Genomic DNA, 19,452 nt, shown 5'->3' with positions numbered 1-19,452 from the left:
CAAAAACTTGTATACAAATGTTCCTAGCAGTATTATTCACAACTGCTAAAAGGTGGAAGCAACCCAAATGTCCACTAACAGGTGAATGGATAAACTGTGGTACATCACACAACGGAATTTTATGTAGCCATAAAAAGAAATGAGGTAATGATATACTATAGCATGGATGAGGCTTGAAAACATCTTAAGTGAAAGAAACCAGACACAAAAGGACACATATAGCCATAAAAAGAAATGAGGTAATGATATACTATAGCATGGATGAGGCTTGAAAACATCTTAAGTGAAAGAAACCAGACACAAAAGGACACATATTGCATGATTCCATGTATATGAAATGTCTAAAATAGTCAAATCCATATAGGTAAAAGTAGATTAGCAGTTCCCAGTGGATAGGGGAAGGACGCAATGGGAAGTGACTGCTGATGGGTAGGCAATTTCTTTTCAGAGTAATAAAAGTGTTCTCAAATTAAGATAATTATGATCGTTGTACATTCCCTGTAAATACACTAATAAACACTAAATTGTTTGTTTTTAAAGGGTAAATTTTCTGGTATGTGAATATCTCAAATTTAAAAAAAAGAAAGAGAGACAATCAACAATGCAGAGTCCGGCTATGACCTGAATGAAGCATTTATTGAGTGCTTGGTTGAGTACCAGGCCCCTAGAAGAAGATAACATTGGCTGACTATCCCAGAGGCTAATGCCGAGTATGGGAAGCTCATCCTTAGTATCTGAGAGGTGAAAAATGACATAGCTCCAAAGTTTGGCCAACAAACCAGATACAGAAGCACAGCCAATGGCTCACGGTGTCACAAATTCCAAAAACAACAACTACCTTAGCATCTATGTGTAAAAGGGGAGGATAAAAAAAGAGAAATGGATATAAAGATGATAAAAATCCTTTGCCCCCACACTGCTTAACTTAAATTTACTGACCTTTATTTATAGCATTTAGGGTACAATACATTTGTTTTGCAGATTTCAAAGATAAATTTACTACTCATTTTGTATTTCTGAGACAGAGTCTCACTGTCGCCCAGACTGGAGTGCAGTGGTGCGATCTCAGCTCACTGCAACCTCCGCCTCCCAGGTTCAAGCGATTCTCCTGCCTCAGCCTTCCGAGCAGCTGGGACTACAGGCGCCCGCTACCATGCCCGGCTAATTTTTGTATTTTTTATAGAGACGGGGTTTCACCATATTGGCCAGGATGGTCTCGAACTCCTGACCTTGTGATCCACCTGGCTTGGCCTCCCAAAGTGCTGGGATTACAGGCGTGAGCCACACGCCTGGCCCATTTTGTATTTCTTTAAGGGCAATTTAGACATACTCCTGTGCCATTTGATGTTTAAAAAAAAAAAAAAATCCACTAATTAGCTATGCACAAAACAGCCATAACCTACTATTACCACAAAATGAACACTGCAAATAAAACTTGCAAATAAAAAGATTATTCAAAAAGACATCTAAATAATTATTAGGCAAAACTATTTAATGTACACCCGGGACAAGCAAACTTTTTCTCAGGGCCAAAACAAGAAATAATTTAGGCACTGTGGGCCATAGGGTCTCTCTTGAATCTATTCAAATCTACTATCATGGTGCAAAATCAGCCATAGAATATACATAAATGAATAGCATGGCTGTATTCCCGTAACACTTTGTTTATGGATAATGAAATTTGAATTTAATTTTTACATGTCACCAAATATTATTCTTCGAGTTTCTCTCCCAATCATCTAAATACGTAAAAACCACTCTTAGCTTTCTGAGACAGGTACCAGGCAGGATGTGGCTCATGAGCTATAATCTGCCTAGGGAGCCAGAAATTAGCTGTGTCTATCAGAGACTGTCTATAACGGTGAATTCTTGGGTCCTGGAAGCAACCAGATCCTAATTACATTGGTAATTCATATTAATTCCCCATGCTCCAACTTGATTCTGACCAAGAAGCCTTATAATTATAATTTGGTTTTACATGCAATTTCTCTTGAGGGAGAGAATGTTCTAATATCTAAAACATGAACAATTTGACATAACATTCATACCTATTATCACCATAAATCATTATTCTATAATACTTGTTCTGCTTGATGCTCTATAAATCTAGCTGACAGGTCAGGTCCTATTGCATTCTCCTGTATGGTGCTTGAGGGACAACCGTTCTCCTGATACAACACCAGAATCAATGTTTAGTGCCTTCAAGGGTGAAAGTCAAATATGTGGCCAGGGAAGCATCCTGGCCAACAGTCTACTGCCATTCCAATACCCCCTGCATCTTTTCCTCCTAACCTCTACATACAGGTAAACAAAGTGGAGGATGAGGATGGAAAATGTTGGGCAGGAGCTTTTTTAAAGGTTCCATATCAGCTCAATATATATAGGAAAGGAGACTTCACATGCCTACAGAGCAAATATATAGACTTTATCTCAGTGGGATCATTAACTGATTTATCTTGGATTTATATAAACAATCAAAGTACCAATAATTCTTTCGGATAACTCATAAGAAATTTAAAAAGAGATTCTAAGAGCCTAAGGTCTCATCCCTGGGGGGAGCTAGTTCCAGTCTGGAAAAACCCAAGGCTCTCAAAGGAATTTACTTCTGATTCCAGCCAACATCTGACTGAAGACAGGTCCCAGACTTTCCCTTCCCATTTATTAAACAAACAAATTTAAAATTGTAAATCCTTCTTCTGTCCCCTTGAGATGCATATGTATCTCCTAAGACTCAGAATACCTTTCTGAAGGACCTGAAGGCCATTCCTCTGAAATGTAACCAACAGACAGGGCCTTAGTCTACCAGTCTCTGTGAGAGGGTAGATGCCTAATTTCCATTAATGCTAGTTAGAAGACAAAAATGACATAATCATAGAAAGTCAACAACGCTCTTAGCTGCTTTTTAAATTTTTCACTTCCATAACTTGACTAAAGCTCCCCCATTCCTCCCACTCCTTTCCCTATTCCTTCTTTCTCCCTTATAAACACCCAGTCACCTCTGCACAAATTCGAACACAACACAGCTCCTTCCTGTACTGCGATAGTTACTAAGTAAAATCTGTCTTTATCAAGCTTTAACTAGTGTCAGGCTTTATCTTTGACAAGGGGAATCCTTGGAGATCATTTAGAGCCAAATCCTTATTTTACAATTGAGAAACATAAAGTTGATAGAGATTCACTTAACCAGTGATTCCACAAATATTACTATGTGCAGACTAAACGGCACTAACTAGTCTAGGAGCTCAGATACCATGGTGAAAAAGACAACCCAGTGAAACTGATAAAGGAGATAGAAAGAAATTATTTAGGCAGACAGTGAGGGCAAAAGAGTCTTCAGCAGAACTTCCCTTCTAACAAAAAGCAGCCCAAGAAGTTATTTATTTTTCTAACAAAGAACAGCCTGAAAAATCGAGCTGCAAACATAAATATGGAAGCTGAAAGCTTGCACGGGGGAATGCTGGCAGCTGTGCCAATAGAAAAGGGCTACCTGGGGGCCAGGCATGTCCACCATGGAAACTCCATCTTCCCTTTTTCATTAGCACGTGCACAGTAACAAAGAAATGGGGAACAAGGCACAGCTCAGGCTGAAAACTCACCTGCATAATAAAAGACTAAGGTGGGGGATGCCAGAGATTCGCTCCTATGCGAATGGCACACATGTTCTTAACTGTTTTTTCATGCCCTATGTAGATCAGACACCACCTCCCCACCATTTCATCTATAAAACCTGCTGCATGTCACGGTGGATTGGCAACCCATTTTCCTGGGACCCCTCTCTGTGGCCGAGAGCTATTCTCTCTTTTGCCTACTAAACTTCCACTCTTAACCTCACTCTCTGTGTATCTGAGTCCTTGATGTCCCTGGCTGTGAAACAATAAACCTTGGATGTCACCCCAGATGAGGTCACAAACTGTCAGAGGCATCTGAACCAGAGCAGCTTCATGTTGAATAGGAGCTGAGTAAAATAAGACTGAGACCTACTGGGCTGCATTCCCAGGAGGTTAAAGCATTCTAAGTCACAGGATGAGACAGGAGGTCGGCACACGATAAAGGTCATAAAGACTTTGCTGATAAAACAGTAAAGAAGCCGCCCCAAACCCCCCAAAGTCACAAGATGGCCACGAGAATGACCTATTTGTCCTCACTGCTACACTCCCCCTGGACCAAAACAGTCTACAAAAGAGATGGCAACACCAGAAAGTTACCCTATATGGTCTAAAAATGGGAGGCATGAATAATCCATCCCTTGTTTAGCATATAATCAAGAAATAACCATAAAAACGGCAAGCAACAGCCCTCAGGGTTGCTCTGCCTATGGAGCAGCCATTCTTTTATTCCTTTACTTTCTTAATAAACTTGCTTTCATTTTACCTTATGGATTTGCCTCGAATTCTTTCTTGTGTGAACTCCAAGAACACTCTCTCTTTGGGTCTGGATTGGGACCTCTTTCTGGTAACAAAATCGCCTTTGCAAAAATTATACTAGTGAGAACATTATGGCAATGGGGGAGGTCTGATCTAGCCAACTCCCATCTTGCCTTTAATCTGCCCTTAATTATTCCTGGGCTTAAATTTTGGGAGACATTTAGTTTACAATTTAAATGACAAAGGCCCTTCCCCAAAACTCAACTGCCTTTGTAAAGCTAATGAGACACCACTAGGCTAGGAGGACAGAGGAGCCTGAACTAACTAAGCTGTGCAAACTTGTCCAACGCGTGGCCCACACCAGGATGGTTTTAAATGCGGCCCAATACAAATTTGTAAACTTTTTTAAAACATGAGAATTTTTGTGTTTTTTTAAAGCATATCAGCTATCATTCATGTTAGTGTATTTTACGTGTGCCCCAAGGTAACTCCTCTTCTTCCAATGTGGCCCAGAGAAGCCAAAAGACTGGACTCCCCCACTACAGGTAAAGGACTGCTAGCCATTATTCAGAAGGTAAAAAGACATGCAACTTCTCCAATTATTCCTGCAGATAACATCACTATTGTACAACCTAAGATTGGCCTTTCGAGAGGTCTTTCCAGGTTTGTTGCATGTCTAATGACCAGTGGCTCCACCTGGACCTGCCAACCTGTGGCCCCACCCAGCAATGACCAAGTATGCAGGAAGACCATTTCTCTTGCACCTCCAACCAATAAGCAGTAAGCACCCATTGCCTAGCCACCCCGCCCCTTCCCCTAAACTGTGTTTGAAAAACCCTAGCCCCCAAATGCTAGGGGAGACTAATTTGAATAATAATTATGACTCTGGTCTTCCCTTTAGCTGGTTCTATCTTGGTAAAACTCTTCCACTATTGCAATTCCCCTGCTCTGCGTGGACAAAGGGCATTCGGTGGTTCTACCATCATGATGGAGGTTATATCCTATGAGGCAGTCAAACAGGAAAACTAGTAAGAAAATATCAAGCGCTAAAAATGATATGCTGAAAATAAAAAAACAGTAATGTGATACAGAAAGTCTGAGTACTACTTTGGGCGCTTACTGAAGACCTCATTAAAAAGTTGACATTTGAGACTGGAGTAGGTGACTCATGCCTGTAATCCCAGCACTTTGGGAGGCCGAGGTAGGAGCATCGCTTGAATCCAGGAGTTTGAGACCAGCCTGGGTAATGCAGGGAGACTTGTGTCTACCAAAACTTTTAAAAATTAGGGCTTGGTGTGTGGTGATTCACTCCTGTAATCCCAGCACACTGAGAAACCAAGGCAGGAGGATCACTTGAGCCCAGGAGTTTGAGACCAGCCTGGGCAACATGGCAAAACCCTGTCTCTACAAAAAACGAAAAAGAATTAGCCAGGCATGGTGGTGCATGCTTGTAGTCCCAGTTAAGGTTGTGGGGTTGGGGTGACGGGGCGGGGCTGAGGCAGAAGCCAGGGAGATGGTGGTTGCAATGAGCTGAGATCACACCACAGCATTCCAGTCTAGGCGACAGTGAGACTCTGTGCCAAAAAACAACAACAACAACAACAAAAACCCATAAAAACAAAAACTAAAACTAACAAAATCAGCAGGCATGGTGGCTCAGGTGTGTAGTCCCAGCCTGGTATGGCAGTACACACCTATAATCCTAGCTACTAGGGAGGCTGAGGCGGGAGGATTGCTTGAGCCCAGGAAGTCAAGGTTGCAGTGACCCGAGATCTTGCCACTGCACTCCAGCCTGGGTGAGACAGTGAGACCCTGTCTCAAAAAAGAAAAAAGACCAGTGTAAATTAACTAGACTAAGGAGGCAAGTGGCAAAAGGCAGGGCAAAACAGATAACCAAAGGCCAAATTATGTAGGTCAGGGTAAGGAATTAAGATTCTATTTCAAATATGATGGGATACCACTAAAGGATTTTAAATAAGGGGAAAATAGTATGATCTGAATTACGCTTCATTTGAAATCATGGCTGCTGTGTAGAAAATGGATTGCAGAGGGGCAAGAAGGGGAAACTAAGAAACCAACCTGAAGGCCAATGGTGGCATGCATTATGAGGGTAGTGGGGATCAGAGAGAAGTAAGCTGTGATTTGGAGGTAGAATTATCAGGACAGCTGATGGAACAGATGTGGAGGGTAAGTGGAAAGAAAAATCAAGGGTAACCCCTGGATTTATCAAGGTTCCCTGGCTTGAACAAACAGGAAAAATGCTTTAACTAAGGTATTAAAACTGGGAGAAGGAAGTTAACAAGAGATTTGTTTGTACATAAAGATGATGGTATGTATCAGACATCTAAAAAGTGTGTTGCTGAAAGTCATTCAGAGATCTTCTGACTGGGTCACACTGTCTTTACTCAAACCTTTCAAATCTGAATCAAGATTTTTTTTTTTTTGAGACGGAGTCTTGCTCTGTTGCCCAGGCTGGAGTGCCGTGGTGTGATCTCAGCTCACTGCAACCTCTGCCCCCCCAGGTTCAAGCAATTCTTCTGCCTCAGCCTCCCAAGTAACTGGGACTACAGGTACGCGCCACCACACCCGGCTAATTTTTGTATTTTTAGTAGAGACGGGGTTTCACCATATTGGCCAGGCTGGTCTTGAACTCCTGACCTCGTGATCTGTCTGCCTTGGCCTCCCAAAGTGCTGGGATTACAGGTGTGAAGAAGAATTTAATAGCTGAGCTCTGGGAAGTGAAGAGCTGCATCTTACTCATATTCATATCCCTTGACAAAGTTTGAGACAAAGAGCAAGTACAAAACAAACATGATGAGCATTCGAAAGACACACAAAGGTACTGTTTTTATCTTAATTTAAAAAAATTATCTTAACTAGCAATAATTTCTTTAGGTAACACAACACATCCTAAAGAAACTTTTCAGGCCAGGCGTGGTGGCTCACGCCTGTAATCCCAGCACTTTGGGAGTGCGAAGTGGGCAGATCACCTGAGGTTGGGGGTTTGAGAGCAGCCTGACCAACACAGAGAAACCCTGTCTCTGCTAAAAATACAAAATTAGCCGGGGGTGGTGGCACATGCCTGTAATCCCCAGCTACTAGGGAGGCTGAGGCAGGAGAGTCGCTTGAATCCAGGAGGCAGAGGTTGCAGTGAGCTGAGATCACACCACTGCACTCCAGCTTGGACAACAAGAGCAAAACTCTGTCTCAAAACAAAACAAAACAAAAAGAAATTTTTCAAATTTTACTAGAAAAATAACATTTTTTGCATATTTACTATGTGCCAAATACTATTCTAAATACTTTAAAATATTAACTCAGTAAATTCTCATAACAACCTTTTCAATAATTCCACAAACATTTACTATGTGCAGACTATATGGCCGGAACTAGTCAAACGCTTGGATACCACGGTGAAGAAGACAACTTGTCATCATGGAGGCACTAAAATGGGTAAACTAGTAAGAAAATATCAAGCAGTGAAAATGCTACACTGAAAAGAAAATAGTAACATGATAAAATTCTCTAACAACCCTTAGATTGAAAGTAATGTTAACCTCAGGAGGAAAGTAGGGCAAAGTGGATATGTACTTTACTCAAAGAATGAGAGAAACAGGAATTGCAATAATCATTCTGGAGGACTGAAGCATTTATGGAACAGTGCTACGAGACATACCCTGTTTTAAATACTGGAAGGGCAAAGATGGATTAAAAGTCTCTGCTCCGAGAATTTCAGAATTCAGAGAGGAAGAGACAATTCATAAACAAACAATTATCAGGGGAGAAGTAGTCAGTGAATTATCTACAAAGTGAGTAACTGACATAGGTATAAAGTACTATGAAAACAGAGAGGAAACACTAACTCAAGCCAAGAGATGAAGGGAGACCAAGGAAACTTTTCTTCAGGTGGTAACATCTGTGCTAGGACCAGACGGATGATTGAGGTTTAAATGAATAAGGAGGTACAGCTCATTTCAGAAAGAAAAAAAACTGTTTTTTTTTTAAGGGGAGATGTGAATGATTATGGCATGTTCTGTCAAGGTGGAGTTGAATACAGTTCTTTATGCTAGAGCTCTAGCATAAAGGCTAGCATAGAGCCCTGGCATAAACGTTTTTGGGATTGGCAATGGACAGAGACAAGACCATGAAGGAAGACAGTGAGCAGGTCTATGAAAGTGGGTCATGCCTAGTAAATATGGAGACCCAACGAGGCTCTGGAGGTACTAATAGGAAATAGTCCTGGGGCCAAGCACGGTGGCTCACACCTGTAATCCCAGCACTTTGGGAGGCCAAGGCGGGTGGATCACGAGGTTAGGATATCGAGACCATCCTGGCCAACATGGTGAAACCCCGTCTCTACTAAAAATACAAAAATTGGCTGGGCAAGGTGGCGCATGCCTGTAATCCCAGCTACTTGGGAGGCTGAGGCAGGAGAATCGCTTGAACCCGGGAAGTGGAGGTTGCAGTGAGCCAAGACTGTGCCACTGCACCCCAACCTGGTGACAGAGCGAAACTCCGTCTCAGAAAAAAAAAAGAAAATAGTCCTGTTGGCACTGCAGGACAGACAGGAACACAGATTCTGATGTCAAGAGAACAACTAAAGCCTGTTGTAATAATTCAAAGGAAAGGTAACGAAGCTTGAGCTACACTGTGGCAGAGGATATTCAAGAGAAGTCAGATTCAGGCTGAGCGTGGTGACTCATGCTTGTAATCCCAGCACTCTGGGAGGCTGGGAGATCACTTGAGCTCAGGAGTTCAAGATCAGCCTGGGCAACATAGTGAGACACTGTCTCTAAAATAAAAAAATTTAAAAAATTAGCCAGGTGTGGTAGCGTGAGTCTGTAGTTCCAGCTACTGGGGAAGCTGAAGTAAGTGGAAGGATCACTGAGCCCAGGGGATCAAGGCTGCAGTGAGCTGTGACTGCGCCACTGCACTCGAGACTGGGCAACAGAGGGAGATCCAGTCTTTAAAAAAAAAAAAAAAAAGAAGAAGAAGAAGATAGATTCAGATTGTGCAAATATCTTAAAAGCAGTAACAAGTTTACATGGTTTTACCACTCACAAAAGAACTTTCACAGATTCCATTTTTAAGTGGATGTCCAGCAAAACCACAAGATTTCTGAAAAAACTCCAATTCATCTTTCTTTTACATTATACATAAGATTTCTTTTCAATGCAACATCCATCCATCTGTTGAGGAACACAGGTTGTTTCTACCTTCTGGCTACAGTGAATAATGCTGCAATAAACATTGGCATACAAAGATCTGTTTGAGTCCCTGCTTTGGAGTAATTATATATGTAGGAGTGGAATTGCTAGGTCATATGGCAATTCTGATGAGCTTTATGAGGAACTGCCAAACTCCTTTCCATAGCAGCTGTACCATATTACATTCTCACAAGGAATTTAGGAGAGTTCTAACTTCTCCACAAAATCACCACACTTACTTTAAAAAAAAAAAAAAAAGCCATCCTGTTAGGTGTAAAGTGGTATCTTACAGTTTTGAATCACATTTCCCCAAGGACAAATGATGAACTTCTTCTCATGTGTTTTTTGATCTTTGTGTATCTTCTTTGAAGAAATGTCTATTCAAAATTTTGCCAATTGGGTTGTCTTTATGTTGTTGAGTTTTAGGAGCTCCTTATATGTATCTCAAACATTAAATGCTTATCAGTTATATGATTTGCAATATGTGCAATTTGCAATATAATTTCTTCCATTCTGTAGGCTGTCTTTTCACTTTCTTCATAATGTTCTTTGATGTACAAATGTTTTAAAATTTGACAAAGTCTAACTAATCTATTTTTTACGTTGTTGCTCAGTCTTCCGGTTTTCTATATAAGAATCCATTGCCAGATCCAAGGTCATGAAGATTTCCCTTTATTTTTTTCTAAGAGTTTCATAGATTTAGCCCTTATATTTAGGTTGTTGATCCATTTTCAGTTAATTTTTCTATAAGATATGAAATAGTGTATCCATTGTATTTTGCAAGTTGTCATAGTTCAACAAAAAAGTATTTTATACTATAGGCAACAGTCAAAAGATATTTTAAAAATACCATCAACCAGGTGCAGTGGCTCACATCTGTAATCCCAACACTTTGGGAGGCCAAGGCAGGAGGATCACTTGAGCCCAGGAGTTTGAGACCACACTGGGCAAACGTGGTGAGATGCCATCTCTCCGAAAAATAAAAAATATTAGCTTGGCATTGTGGCACTTGCCTGTGGTCCTAGCCACTCAAGTGCCTGGGGCAAGAGAATCACTTGAGCCCAGCAATTAGAGATTATAGTGAGCTATGATTATACCACTGCACTCCACTTTGGGTGACAAGAGTGAAACCCTATCTCTAAAATAAATACATAAACAAAATACAAATAAAAATACCACAATAAAAACTCAATAAATCTTATATACTGCATTCTTCCATCATATTCAGCTCAGTCGAAAATCAAGAAAAGTATGTCATTAATATAGTAATACTTTACAATGAATTCCTAAAACTTTTTATAGTCATGAAATTTTAAGAAAAGACTTTTTTTCACTTCCACATTTATCTGCTTAGTGAAAGCAATGATAAACAACTTTAAAATGCTATTTTTATGTAACTTCTTTCAAAACACACTGACATTATACTTACAGGCATTCTTTACTAAGCAAGTTCTGTGACTATGAAGGAACAGTACCTTTTCTTTTTTGAGATGGAGTCTCACTTTGTCACCCAGGCTGGAGTGCAGTGGTGCGATCTCAGCTCACTGCAACCTCTGCCTCCCGGGTTCAAGTGATTCTCCTGCCTCACCCTCCTGAGTAGCTGGGATTACAGGCACCCGCCACCACGCCCAGCTAATTTCTGTATTTTTAGTAGAGACAGGGTTTCACCATGTTGGCCAGGCTGGTCTTGAACTCCCGATCTCTGGTGATCTGCCTGGCTTGGCCTCCCAAAGTGCTGGGATTACAGGCATGAGCCACCACACTCAGCTGCAACAGTATATAATTGATATTTTATAACTAAAACAAATCTTGCACACTTGAAAAAAAATTCAAGAGCACTCTTGCCACAGGAGGTTTCCCAGATATTAAAGTATTTAGCGAATGCGTCTCTGTGGGAAAAATATTTAGGCATTTTAGTATTACAAAACATTCATTGGACCATCTGAAGTCACATAGCAGTTCAGTAGAAAACTAGAGAAAATGCAACCTAACATTTCTACATCCACAAGTATAAATAATTTGACCCAAGTTCACACCAATTTCCAAAGGAATGCCAGCCATGGAAGAGAAGAAAACTTCTCTAAAATTACTCTCCTGTTGCTTTGGTAATTTATTATTAATATTTAAAGAATATTTGCTGGGTTCCAACTATTTGAAAGACACTATGCAGAGACTATACCTTCATGAAAAAACTTATACACCTAGTAATTAGCATTGTTCAGGTAAATGTTTTCCCCAATACAAATCCAATGTCCTTTCTGCACTACCACCTGCAATTCAGTTATGAGAATAAATCCTGGTTGCTCATACATTAGCACAGAGTAAATGGTATTCTCTAAGGAACATTTTACAAAGTTAAATGGTTCATATAACTTTGTAAAAGTTACATGAAGATGCTAAGGCAGGGCACAGTGGCTCACACCTGACCATCCTAGCCAACATGGTGAAACCCCGTCTCTCTACTAAAAATACAAAAATTAGCTGGGCGTGGTGGCGTGTGCCTGTAATCCCAGCTACTCAGGAGGCTGAGGCAGGAGAATTGCTTAAATCCGGGAGGCAGAGGTTGTTGTGAGCCAAGATTGAGCCACTGCACTCACTCCAGCCTGGTGAAAAAGCAAGACTCCGTCTCAAAAAGAAAAAAAAGAAAAAGAAAATCCTTTGCAATATATAAAGCATTAAGCATTCATGCTCTGCTATCAGACAAACCCGTGTTCAATCCTTGCTTTACCACCTGGTGTCTATGTGACCTTGGGAGTAATTTACCATTCTATGGTCCAGATTGTGGTGAGAATTAAATGGTGATGCATGTAAAAAAAAACCAAAACAAGCATAGCACTGAGTTTATAATAAGCTGTCAAATATTATCTATTATCATTATTATTAAAAAGTTACAAAGAAACTGGAAACCTCATAAATTGCTATCAGTACAATATAAATTGCTATGGTACAGCCGCTATGGAAAACAGTTTGGCAGTTCCTTAAAAAGTTAAACACAGAATTACCATATGACCCAACAATTCTACTCCTAGTTATATACAGGAGAGAAATGAAAATACATGTTCACAGAAAAACTTGCACACAAATGTCTACGGCAGCATTATTCCTAATAGACAACAAAGTAGGAAACAAGCAAATGTCCCTCAACTGATGACGGATACATAAAAGATGCTATTATCCATATAATGGATTAGTGTTTGGCAATAAAAAGGAATAATATGATACACGATACAATGTACATAAACCTGGAAATCATTATACTAAGTGAAAGAAAATAGGAAAGACCACATATTTTATGATTCCATTTATAAGAAATGTTCACAGTAGGCAAATCCATACAGATGGATACAGGGGAAAAGGTGGGGATGTGATTGATACTGATTGATAATAGATACAAGGCTTCTTACTGAGATGTTAGAGAAGTTTTGGAATTAGTGGCTATGTTTGCACAACATAGTAAATACACTAAAAACCAATGAACTGTACACTTTAAAATGGTGAATTTTATGTTACGTGAATTACATCTCAAAAAATAAAAACACAAAATACTAACAATGCAAATAAAAATTAAGAGTATTAATCTTAATTTACTTTTGAGAAATACAACAGTAAAGGAACATCCAGTTCTTGTCAAAATATAACCACAAATGACAAAAAGTGGCCTTTATGATTTGCTAACAGATGACAATGGGTCTTTCTGAAATTGCTGTTTAGATCAAGGGCATCTATTGCCAAATGTATTCATTTTCAAGGGATTTCTAAACCTAGTACTAGGTACTTTACTTTCAAGGTACAAATGAATATGGTCATTTTCTGTTGAGGGGTAGAAAAACACCCCAGAAAAGACACATTAGGTTATTTTCTTTCTTTCTTTTTTCTTTTCTTTTTTTTTTGAAACGGAGTCTCACTCTGTCACCAGAGTGGAGTGCAGGGCTGTGATCTTGGCTCACTGCAACCTCCGTCTCCTCGGTTCAAGCGATTCTCCTGCCTCAGCCTCCTGAGTAGCTGGGATTACAGGTGTGCACCACCATGCCCAGCTAATTTTTTGTATTTTTAGTAGAGACGGGGTTTCATCATGTTGGCCAGGATGGTCTCAATCTCCTGACCTTGTGATCCACCTGCCTTGGCCTCCCACAGTGCTGGGATTACAGGCGTGAGCCACCGTGCCCGGCCACATTAGATTATTTTCTACTTAATGACATCATGTTTCAAGTATTGAGCCCCCCAAAATACTTTCTGTGTATTCTAAGACACATATTTGCTTTCATTTTTTAACATTTCTTTGAAACACTTACTATATTTGATGTTATAGTGTTTTTTTTTTAAAACAACTCCTATTTACTTAGAAATTATTCTGAGGCTAAAAGAAATCAAGTGAGATTTCTTTTAAGGGATAACTTATGAAAAATCGGTTATCCCACTAGTTTTAAAGTCTTCACATGGTTGTCTTCAGGAAAGAGGCAGGGCAGAAGGAAGTAGAGGTGCGGGTACTAAATTTGCGAAGGCATGTGAAGGCAAATTGTTATTTAGCATAGTGGTATTCATTATCCATGGTCAAGGTGTCTGAAATTGCTCATCAATCAATCATTAACAATCACAGAAAACAGGGGAATTTCATGGAAGCATAAGGGAGGCGTAAGGGTTCACTGGCAGAGAAATTTCTTTATGACTTGCCAAGTAAAAGGAATGTGAAGAATAAGGCCAAGGCCCATCCAACTAAGCAAGAGTTAACAGGTCCTAGCAGAACTGCTAGTTTAAATTTCCATTCAATGATTTTTTTTTTTTTTGAGACAGGGCCTCACTCTGTCGCCCAGGTTGGAGTGCAGTGGCACAATCTTGGCTCACTGCAGCCTTGACCTCCTGGGCTAGCTGAAGCAATCCTTTCACCTCAGCCTCTTGCACAGCTGGGACTACAGACTTGCACCACCACATCCAGCTATTTTTTGTATTATTTTCTTTCTTTTTTTTTTTTTTTTTGGTAGAGACGGGGTTTTGCCATGTTGCCCAGGCTGGTCTTGAATTCCTGAGCTTAAGCAATCTACCTGCCTCAGCCTCCCAAAGTGCTAGGATTACACATGTGAGTCACTGTGCCTGGCTGGGTTTCTTTATTTTTAGAAGGATAATTGCACTGTAAAAGTAAAAAGTCATCTGCCTAGATTTTTGAGTTCCTGTCTACTACGGATGAATGTATGTTAGCAAACGCAAGATACAGCACAATAACAAATGAATGCCCTTGGTTAAGCTCAGTTCCTAGACACCTCTCTCTCTCTATCAATTATCAAAAGTTGTTGATTTTACCTTCCAAATAGCTCTTACATCCACCCCCTCCTTTCCATCCCTAGTGCCAAAACCCTAATTCAGGTCTCCTTATTGCTCAGTTGGATTATCACAGTAACCTCCTGAACACATGATTGTTAGGCCTCCACTCACTGTCATTTTCTCTAGGTACTTTGTATTACAGTAGGGCTAAGCTACTGGTTATTTCCTAACAAAATTTCTGCTCATTCTATAGGTCTTAGTTCAGCTGTCTTCGGGAATTACTAACAGGAGTTGACAAATACATGCCAACGCTGACTGATTTGTGTAATAATGTAGTCTGCTAAGTCTAGGCTTAGCAGGAAAGGCTTAAGTTGGTAATGTCTGCTATGAGCAAAGCAACAAGGCCTAGCAGATGCCAGATACTTGCTCTGGATTTAAACAGATTTTTATATTAATTATATTCCATTTACTTCAAAAGGAAAAGAAACAGCTTTCAGTAACACATATGTACAATGATGCCACAAGGAGAAAGATGAGAGAGCCATAAGAGCCATGTAATGGAAGGTAAAAATTCCATCAGAAAACTAGCTAATGATTATAACTAAGAAATAAATATAACAAAGTTAAGCTTACTGGCAGTCAAGGGAAAGAAAACTAAAATTGTCTCAGTGATTAATTGATCCATCTAATACTGATGCATAAAAGATTAAAAGAGGCCGGGCGCGGTGGCTCACGTCTGTAATCCCAGCACTTTGGGAGGCCGAGGCAGGCTGATCACCTGAGGTCGGGAGTTCAAGACCAGCCTGACCAACATGGAGAAACCCCGTCTCTACTAAAAATACAAAATTAGCCAGGCATGGTGGCGCATGCCTGTAATCCCCGCTACTCGGGAAGCTGAGGCAGGGGAATCACCTGAACCTGTGAGGCGGAGGTTGCGGTGAGCCGAGATCGCACCATTGCACTCCAGCCTGGGCAAAAAGAGCGAAACTCCATCTCAAAAAAAAAAAAAAAAAAAAAAGATTAAAAGAAGCCGCCGGGATGGTGGCTTACACCTGTAATCCCAGCACTTTGGGAGGCCAAGGTGGGCGGATCATAAGGTCAGGGGCTCGAGACCAGCCTGGCCAATATGGTGCAACCCTGACTCTACTAATAATACAAAAAAAACTAGACAGGCGTGGTGGCGTGCGCCTGTAGTCCCAGCTACTCAGGAGGGTGAGGCAGGAGAATTGCTTGAACCCGGGAGGCGGAGGTCGCAGTGAGCCAAGACAGTGCCACTGCACTCTAGCCTGGGTGACAGAGTGAGATGATGTCTTAAAAAAAAAAAAAAAAAAAAAAAAAAGATTAAAAGAAGCCTTCAAGAAACTTACAATATACAAGAAAGACAAATGTGAGGAACATTTCATCAGTGATATTTTAAAGCACTGGATTCACCAAGTCCTGGATTTGAATGCTGGCTCTGTCATTTTTAGCAATGTGAGACCAGTCAAGTTACTGTATTTAGTTTCTCAAAATCAATTTCCTTGTGAGTAAAATGAGGATAATCAGTATTTTAAAGTTGAGATAATGCAAAGAAAGCCCTAAACATCGCCTGGTACATAATGAACATTCAATATAAAACCATACGACAGTTTGTAAAACAGGGTTAAACAAATCCATGAAGGAACATCTTCCTGATAGAAGGACTCAAGGAGACAGTACTACTTGAGTTGAGACCTAAAGGACAAATAAGTTGGCTAGGAAAACAAACTGATGGGAAGGTATTCCAGGCAGAAGATACCATATATGCAAAAATGCTGAGGAACAAAAAAGATGGCACGTTTCTGCATCAGTGGTCCTCCACCTTTTTGGCACCAGGGACCAGTTTTGCGGAAGATAATTTTTCCACAGACTGGGGGTGGTGTGTGGGAGGGAGATGGTTTTGGGATGATTCAAATACATTACATTTGAATCAACTAGATGGTCCCCATCTGGAAGTGATGGGAAATAGTGACAGATCATCAGGCAGTAGATTCTCATAAGGAATGCACAACCTAGATCCTTTGCATGCGCAGTTCACAATAGGGTTCGCACTCCTACGAGAATCTATGCTGCAGCTGATCTCACAGGAAGCAGAGCTCAGATGGTAAGGAGAGAAATGGGGAGGACCGCTATTGGTCTGTGGCCCAGAGGTTGGGGACCCCTGTTCTATATAATAGAGTCTAGGGGAATCACTAAATAAGTCTGTGCATACTATGTGAACTAAAGCAAAAATGACAACATCCCTGAGCCTTATCAGTTTCTTATTTGATGTGATCAGGGTGATTGTAAGAATTAAACGAGAAAAGACATGAAAAGTCCTGAGCACAGTGTTAGGCACAAAAGAGATATATTACTACTAAGCAGTAGGAAAAGAAGAGAATTATATACTTGTAGTCACGTGGATTTTGGAGCCATAGTCTTACTTTTAGTAAACTAACTAAAAATTATGTGTATTATAAAACATATCAATTTATGCTACAGTAGTATTTCAGTAATAGAGCAGGAAATTTACGAATACTAGTTACCTTGATCAAGTATTTTTCCCATCTGTCTGCAGTAACAGATTTGCCAATCTTCCTCATCAGCTTCAAATGGAGCTCCACCAATTCTTTCGGTACTTAAAAGAAAAAAAAATATTGTTAGCCAACAAAATAAAACATTTGTAAACATTTAAGATTATAAAAAAAATAACCTTCCCCAACCCTGGATACTTTCTCAAAACAGACAGTGTTGATACTAGCTAACTTTTAGACCTCTGAATCAAAAAAGCCTAAACTACAGCAAGAAATGACCAAAAACCATTTTCTTAAAGATAAGCAGGAATATTCACATTTTCTTTCAAAACACCATCAAATAAGAGTAAAACCTAATATAAACTATGAACTTTGGTGATAATTATATGTCAATGTAGATTCATCAGTTATAAGAAATGTACCACTATTGTGGGAGTCAACAGTAGAGAAATTGTACGTGTGTGGGGACAGGGATATATGGGAACTCTCCACACTTGCTGCTTAATTTTTCTGTGAACCTAAAATCACTCTTAAAAAAATAGTTTGTTAAAAAAAAATACCATCAAGTAAAAGCACTTAACTATACAACTAAAGTTTGTATGCTGTTTATCTGCAATAACAAATATTTGGTTCCCCTGCTGAGATTTCAAAGACATACACTCATAGAATTAGAAAGCAATCAAGAAATATGAATTCCAAGTTGATAGATATGTCAGAAATTAAACTAACGGTTTCCAAACTGCTTTGGAAAACTCTTCCAATCTATCTCTTGTCTGATGTGTTCAACTTCTCTGTAGCCTTTCTAGGAATCTTTGCTTGACAAGCTTCATGGACAAAAAAATGACTTACCTTGCATAGCACTTAGTTCTGTTTTCTGGATAGTTCTAATTACTAGAAAGCTACCCTTACTCTCAAAATCTGCCCTATGACAACTTCCTCTCCTAATTCTGGCTCTTACTCTCTAGTCTCAAAGACAGTACTTTTAATCCCTCTTCTGTTGGAACCTTCAAATATTTGAGGACTGCTGTTATCTTCCCTCAGATTCTCTGCTTTGACTGTAAACAATCAGAGGTCCTCTAAGTATTATTTAGGCATGGTCTGATTGTATTTAATTATATTAATTAGACCAGAGGGACACATACGGCTGTCAAAAGAAGCATTTCTCTTTTTTATTTTGAAATGGTATCTCACTCTTTTTGCCCAGGCTGGAGTACAGTGGCACAATCTTGGCTCACTGCAATCTCCGCCTCCTGGGTTCAAGCGATTCTCCTGCATCAACCTCCCAAGTAGCTGGAATTATAGGTGCCCACCACTACTCCTGGCTAGTTTTTGTATTTTTAGTAGAGACGGGGTTTCACCATGTTGGCCAGGCTTGTCTGGAACTCTTGATCTCAGGTGATCTGCCCGCCTTGGCCTCCCAAAATGCTGGGATTACAGGCATGAGCCACTGCACCAGGTCTAAAATGACCATTTCTCAAATCCCAAATACCACTAGTAACCTTAGAGAAATTACAGTATACTACCTAAGAAGATCCCATACTCAAATATATTGGCAAAATGTTGGATCAAAAAACAAAAAAGTTTTTCTTTTTTTTTAAACCACAGGACTGTTGTCTTTATCATACGCCCTTTGTGCATTGTGAATATCCAAAATAGGTACACAATCTGCAGCATTCTCTAACATATTTGATCCACCATCTTGTAGGATACAAACACTCTGAGGGACAGGTTGGGAAATGATGACCTAATATTTTTCAGTCATTCTTTCCTTCCCTACTAAAGTTCCTTCTAAATTTGAAACACTTTGAAATATAAAAACATTCACCCATTCAACTAATTTCAATGGGTGAACTATTAGTAAGAAAGAAACAGTCCCTCTCTCCTTAATGAGCCTACTTGAGTGAATCTTCATAGCAGGTAGAGTGGTGGGTTGGGGGTGGGAGTGGGGAGCATTCACAACAAGTAAACAGACAAATCTACTAAGATGTGAAGTATGGGGTTAAGGGTGGAATGGAGAAAAGGAGGGAAAGGGCATTGCTTGCACAAAAATAACAGATGCAAATAGCTAAAAACCCAAAAAGAACATGGAACTGG

The 19,452-nt window shown here is 40.0% G+C and overlaps 1 protein-coding gene across 1 annotated transcript in view; it reads right to left on the bottom strand.

Moving 5' to 3' along the window:
• The window catches only part of RSF1 (remodeling and spacing factor 1), a 151,990-nt gene that overhangs the window by 84,671 nt on the left and 47,867 nt on the right, over positions 1 to 19,452 (bottom strand). The window contains exon 2 of the mRNA XM_021926346.2: positions 17,371 to 17,462. Within this exon, the coding sequence (XP_021782038.2) occupies positions 17,371 to 17,462 (92 nt within the window). The remainder of the gene's footprint in view (positions 1 to 17,370; positions 17,463 to 19,452) is intronic.

This window comes from Papio anubis, chromosome 12 (assembly GCF_008728515.1).
Source record: "Papio anubis isolate 15944 chromosome 12, Panubis1.0, whole genome shotgun sequence".
Lineage (NCBI taxonomy): Eukaryota > Metazoa > Chordata > Mammalia > Primates > Cercopithecidae > Papio > Papio anubis.
This window is presented reverse-complemented; position numbering and strand designations above follow the sequence as displayed.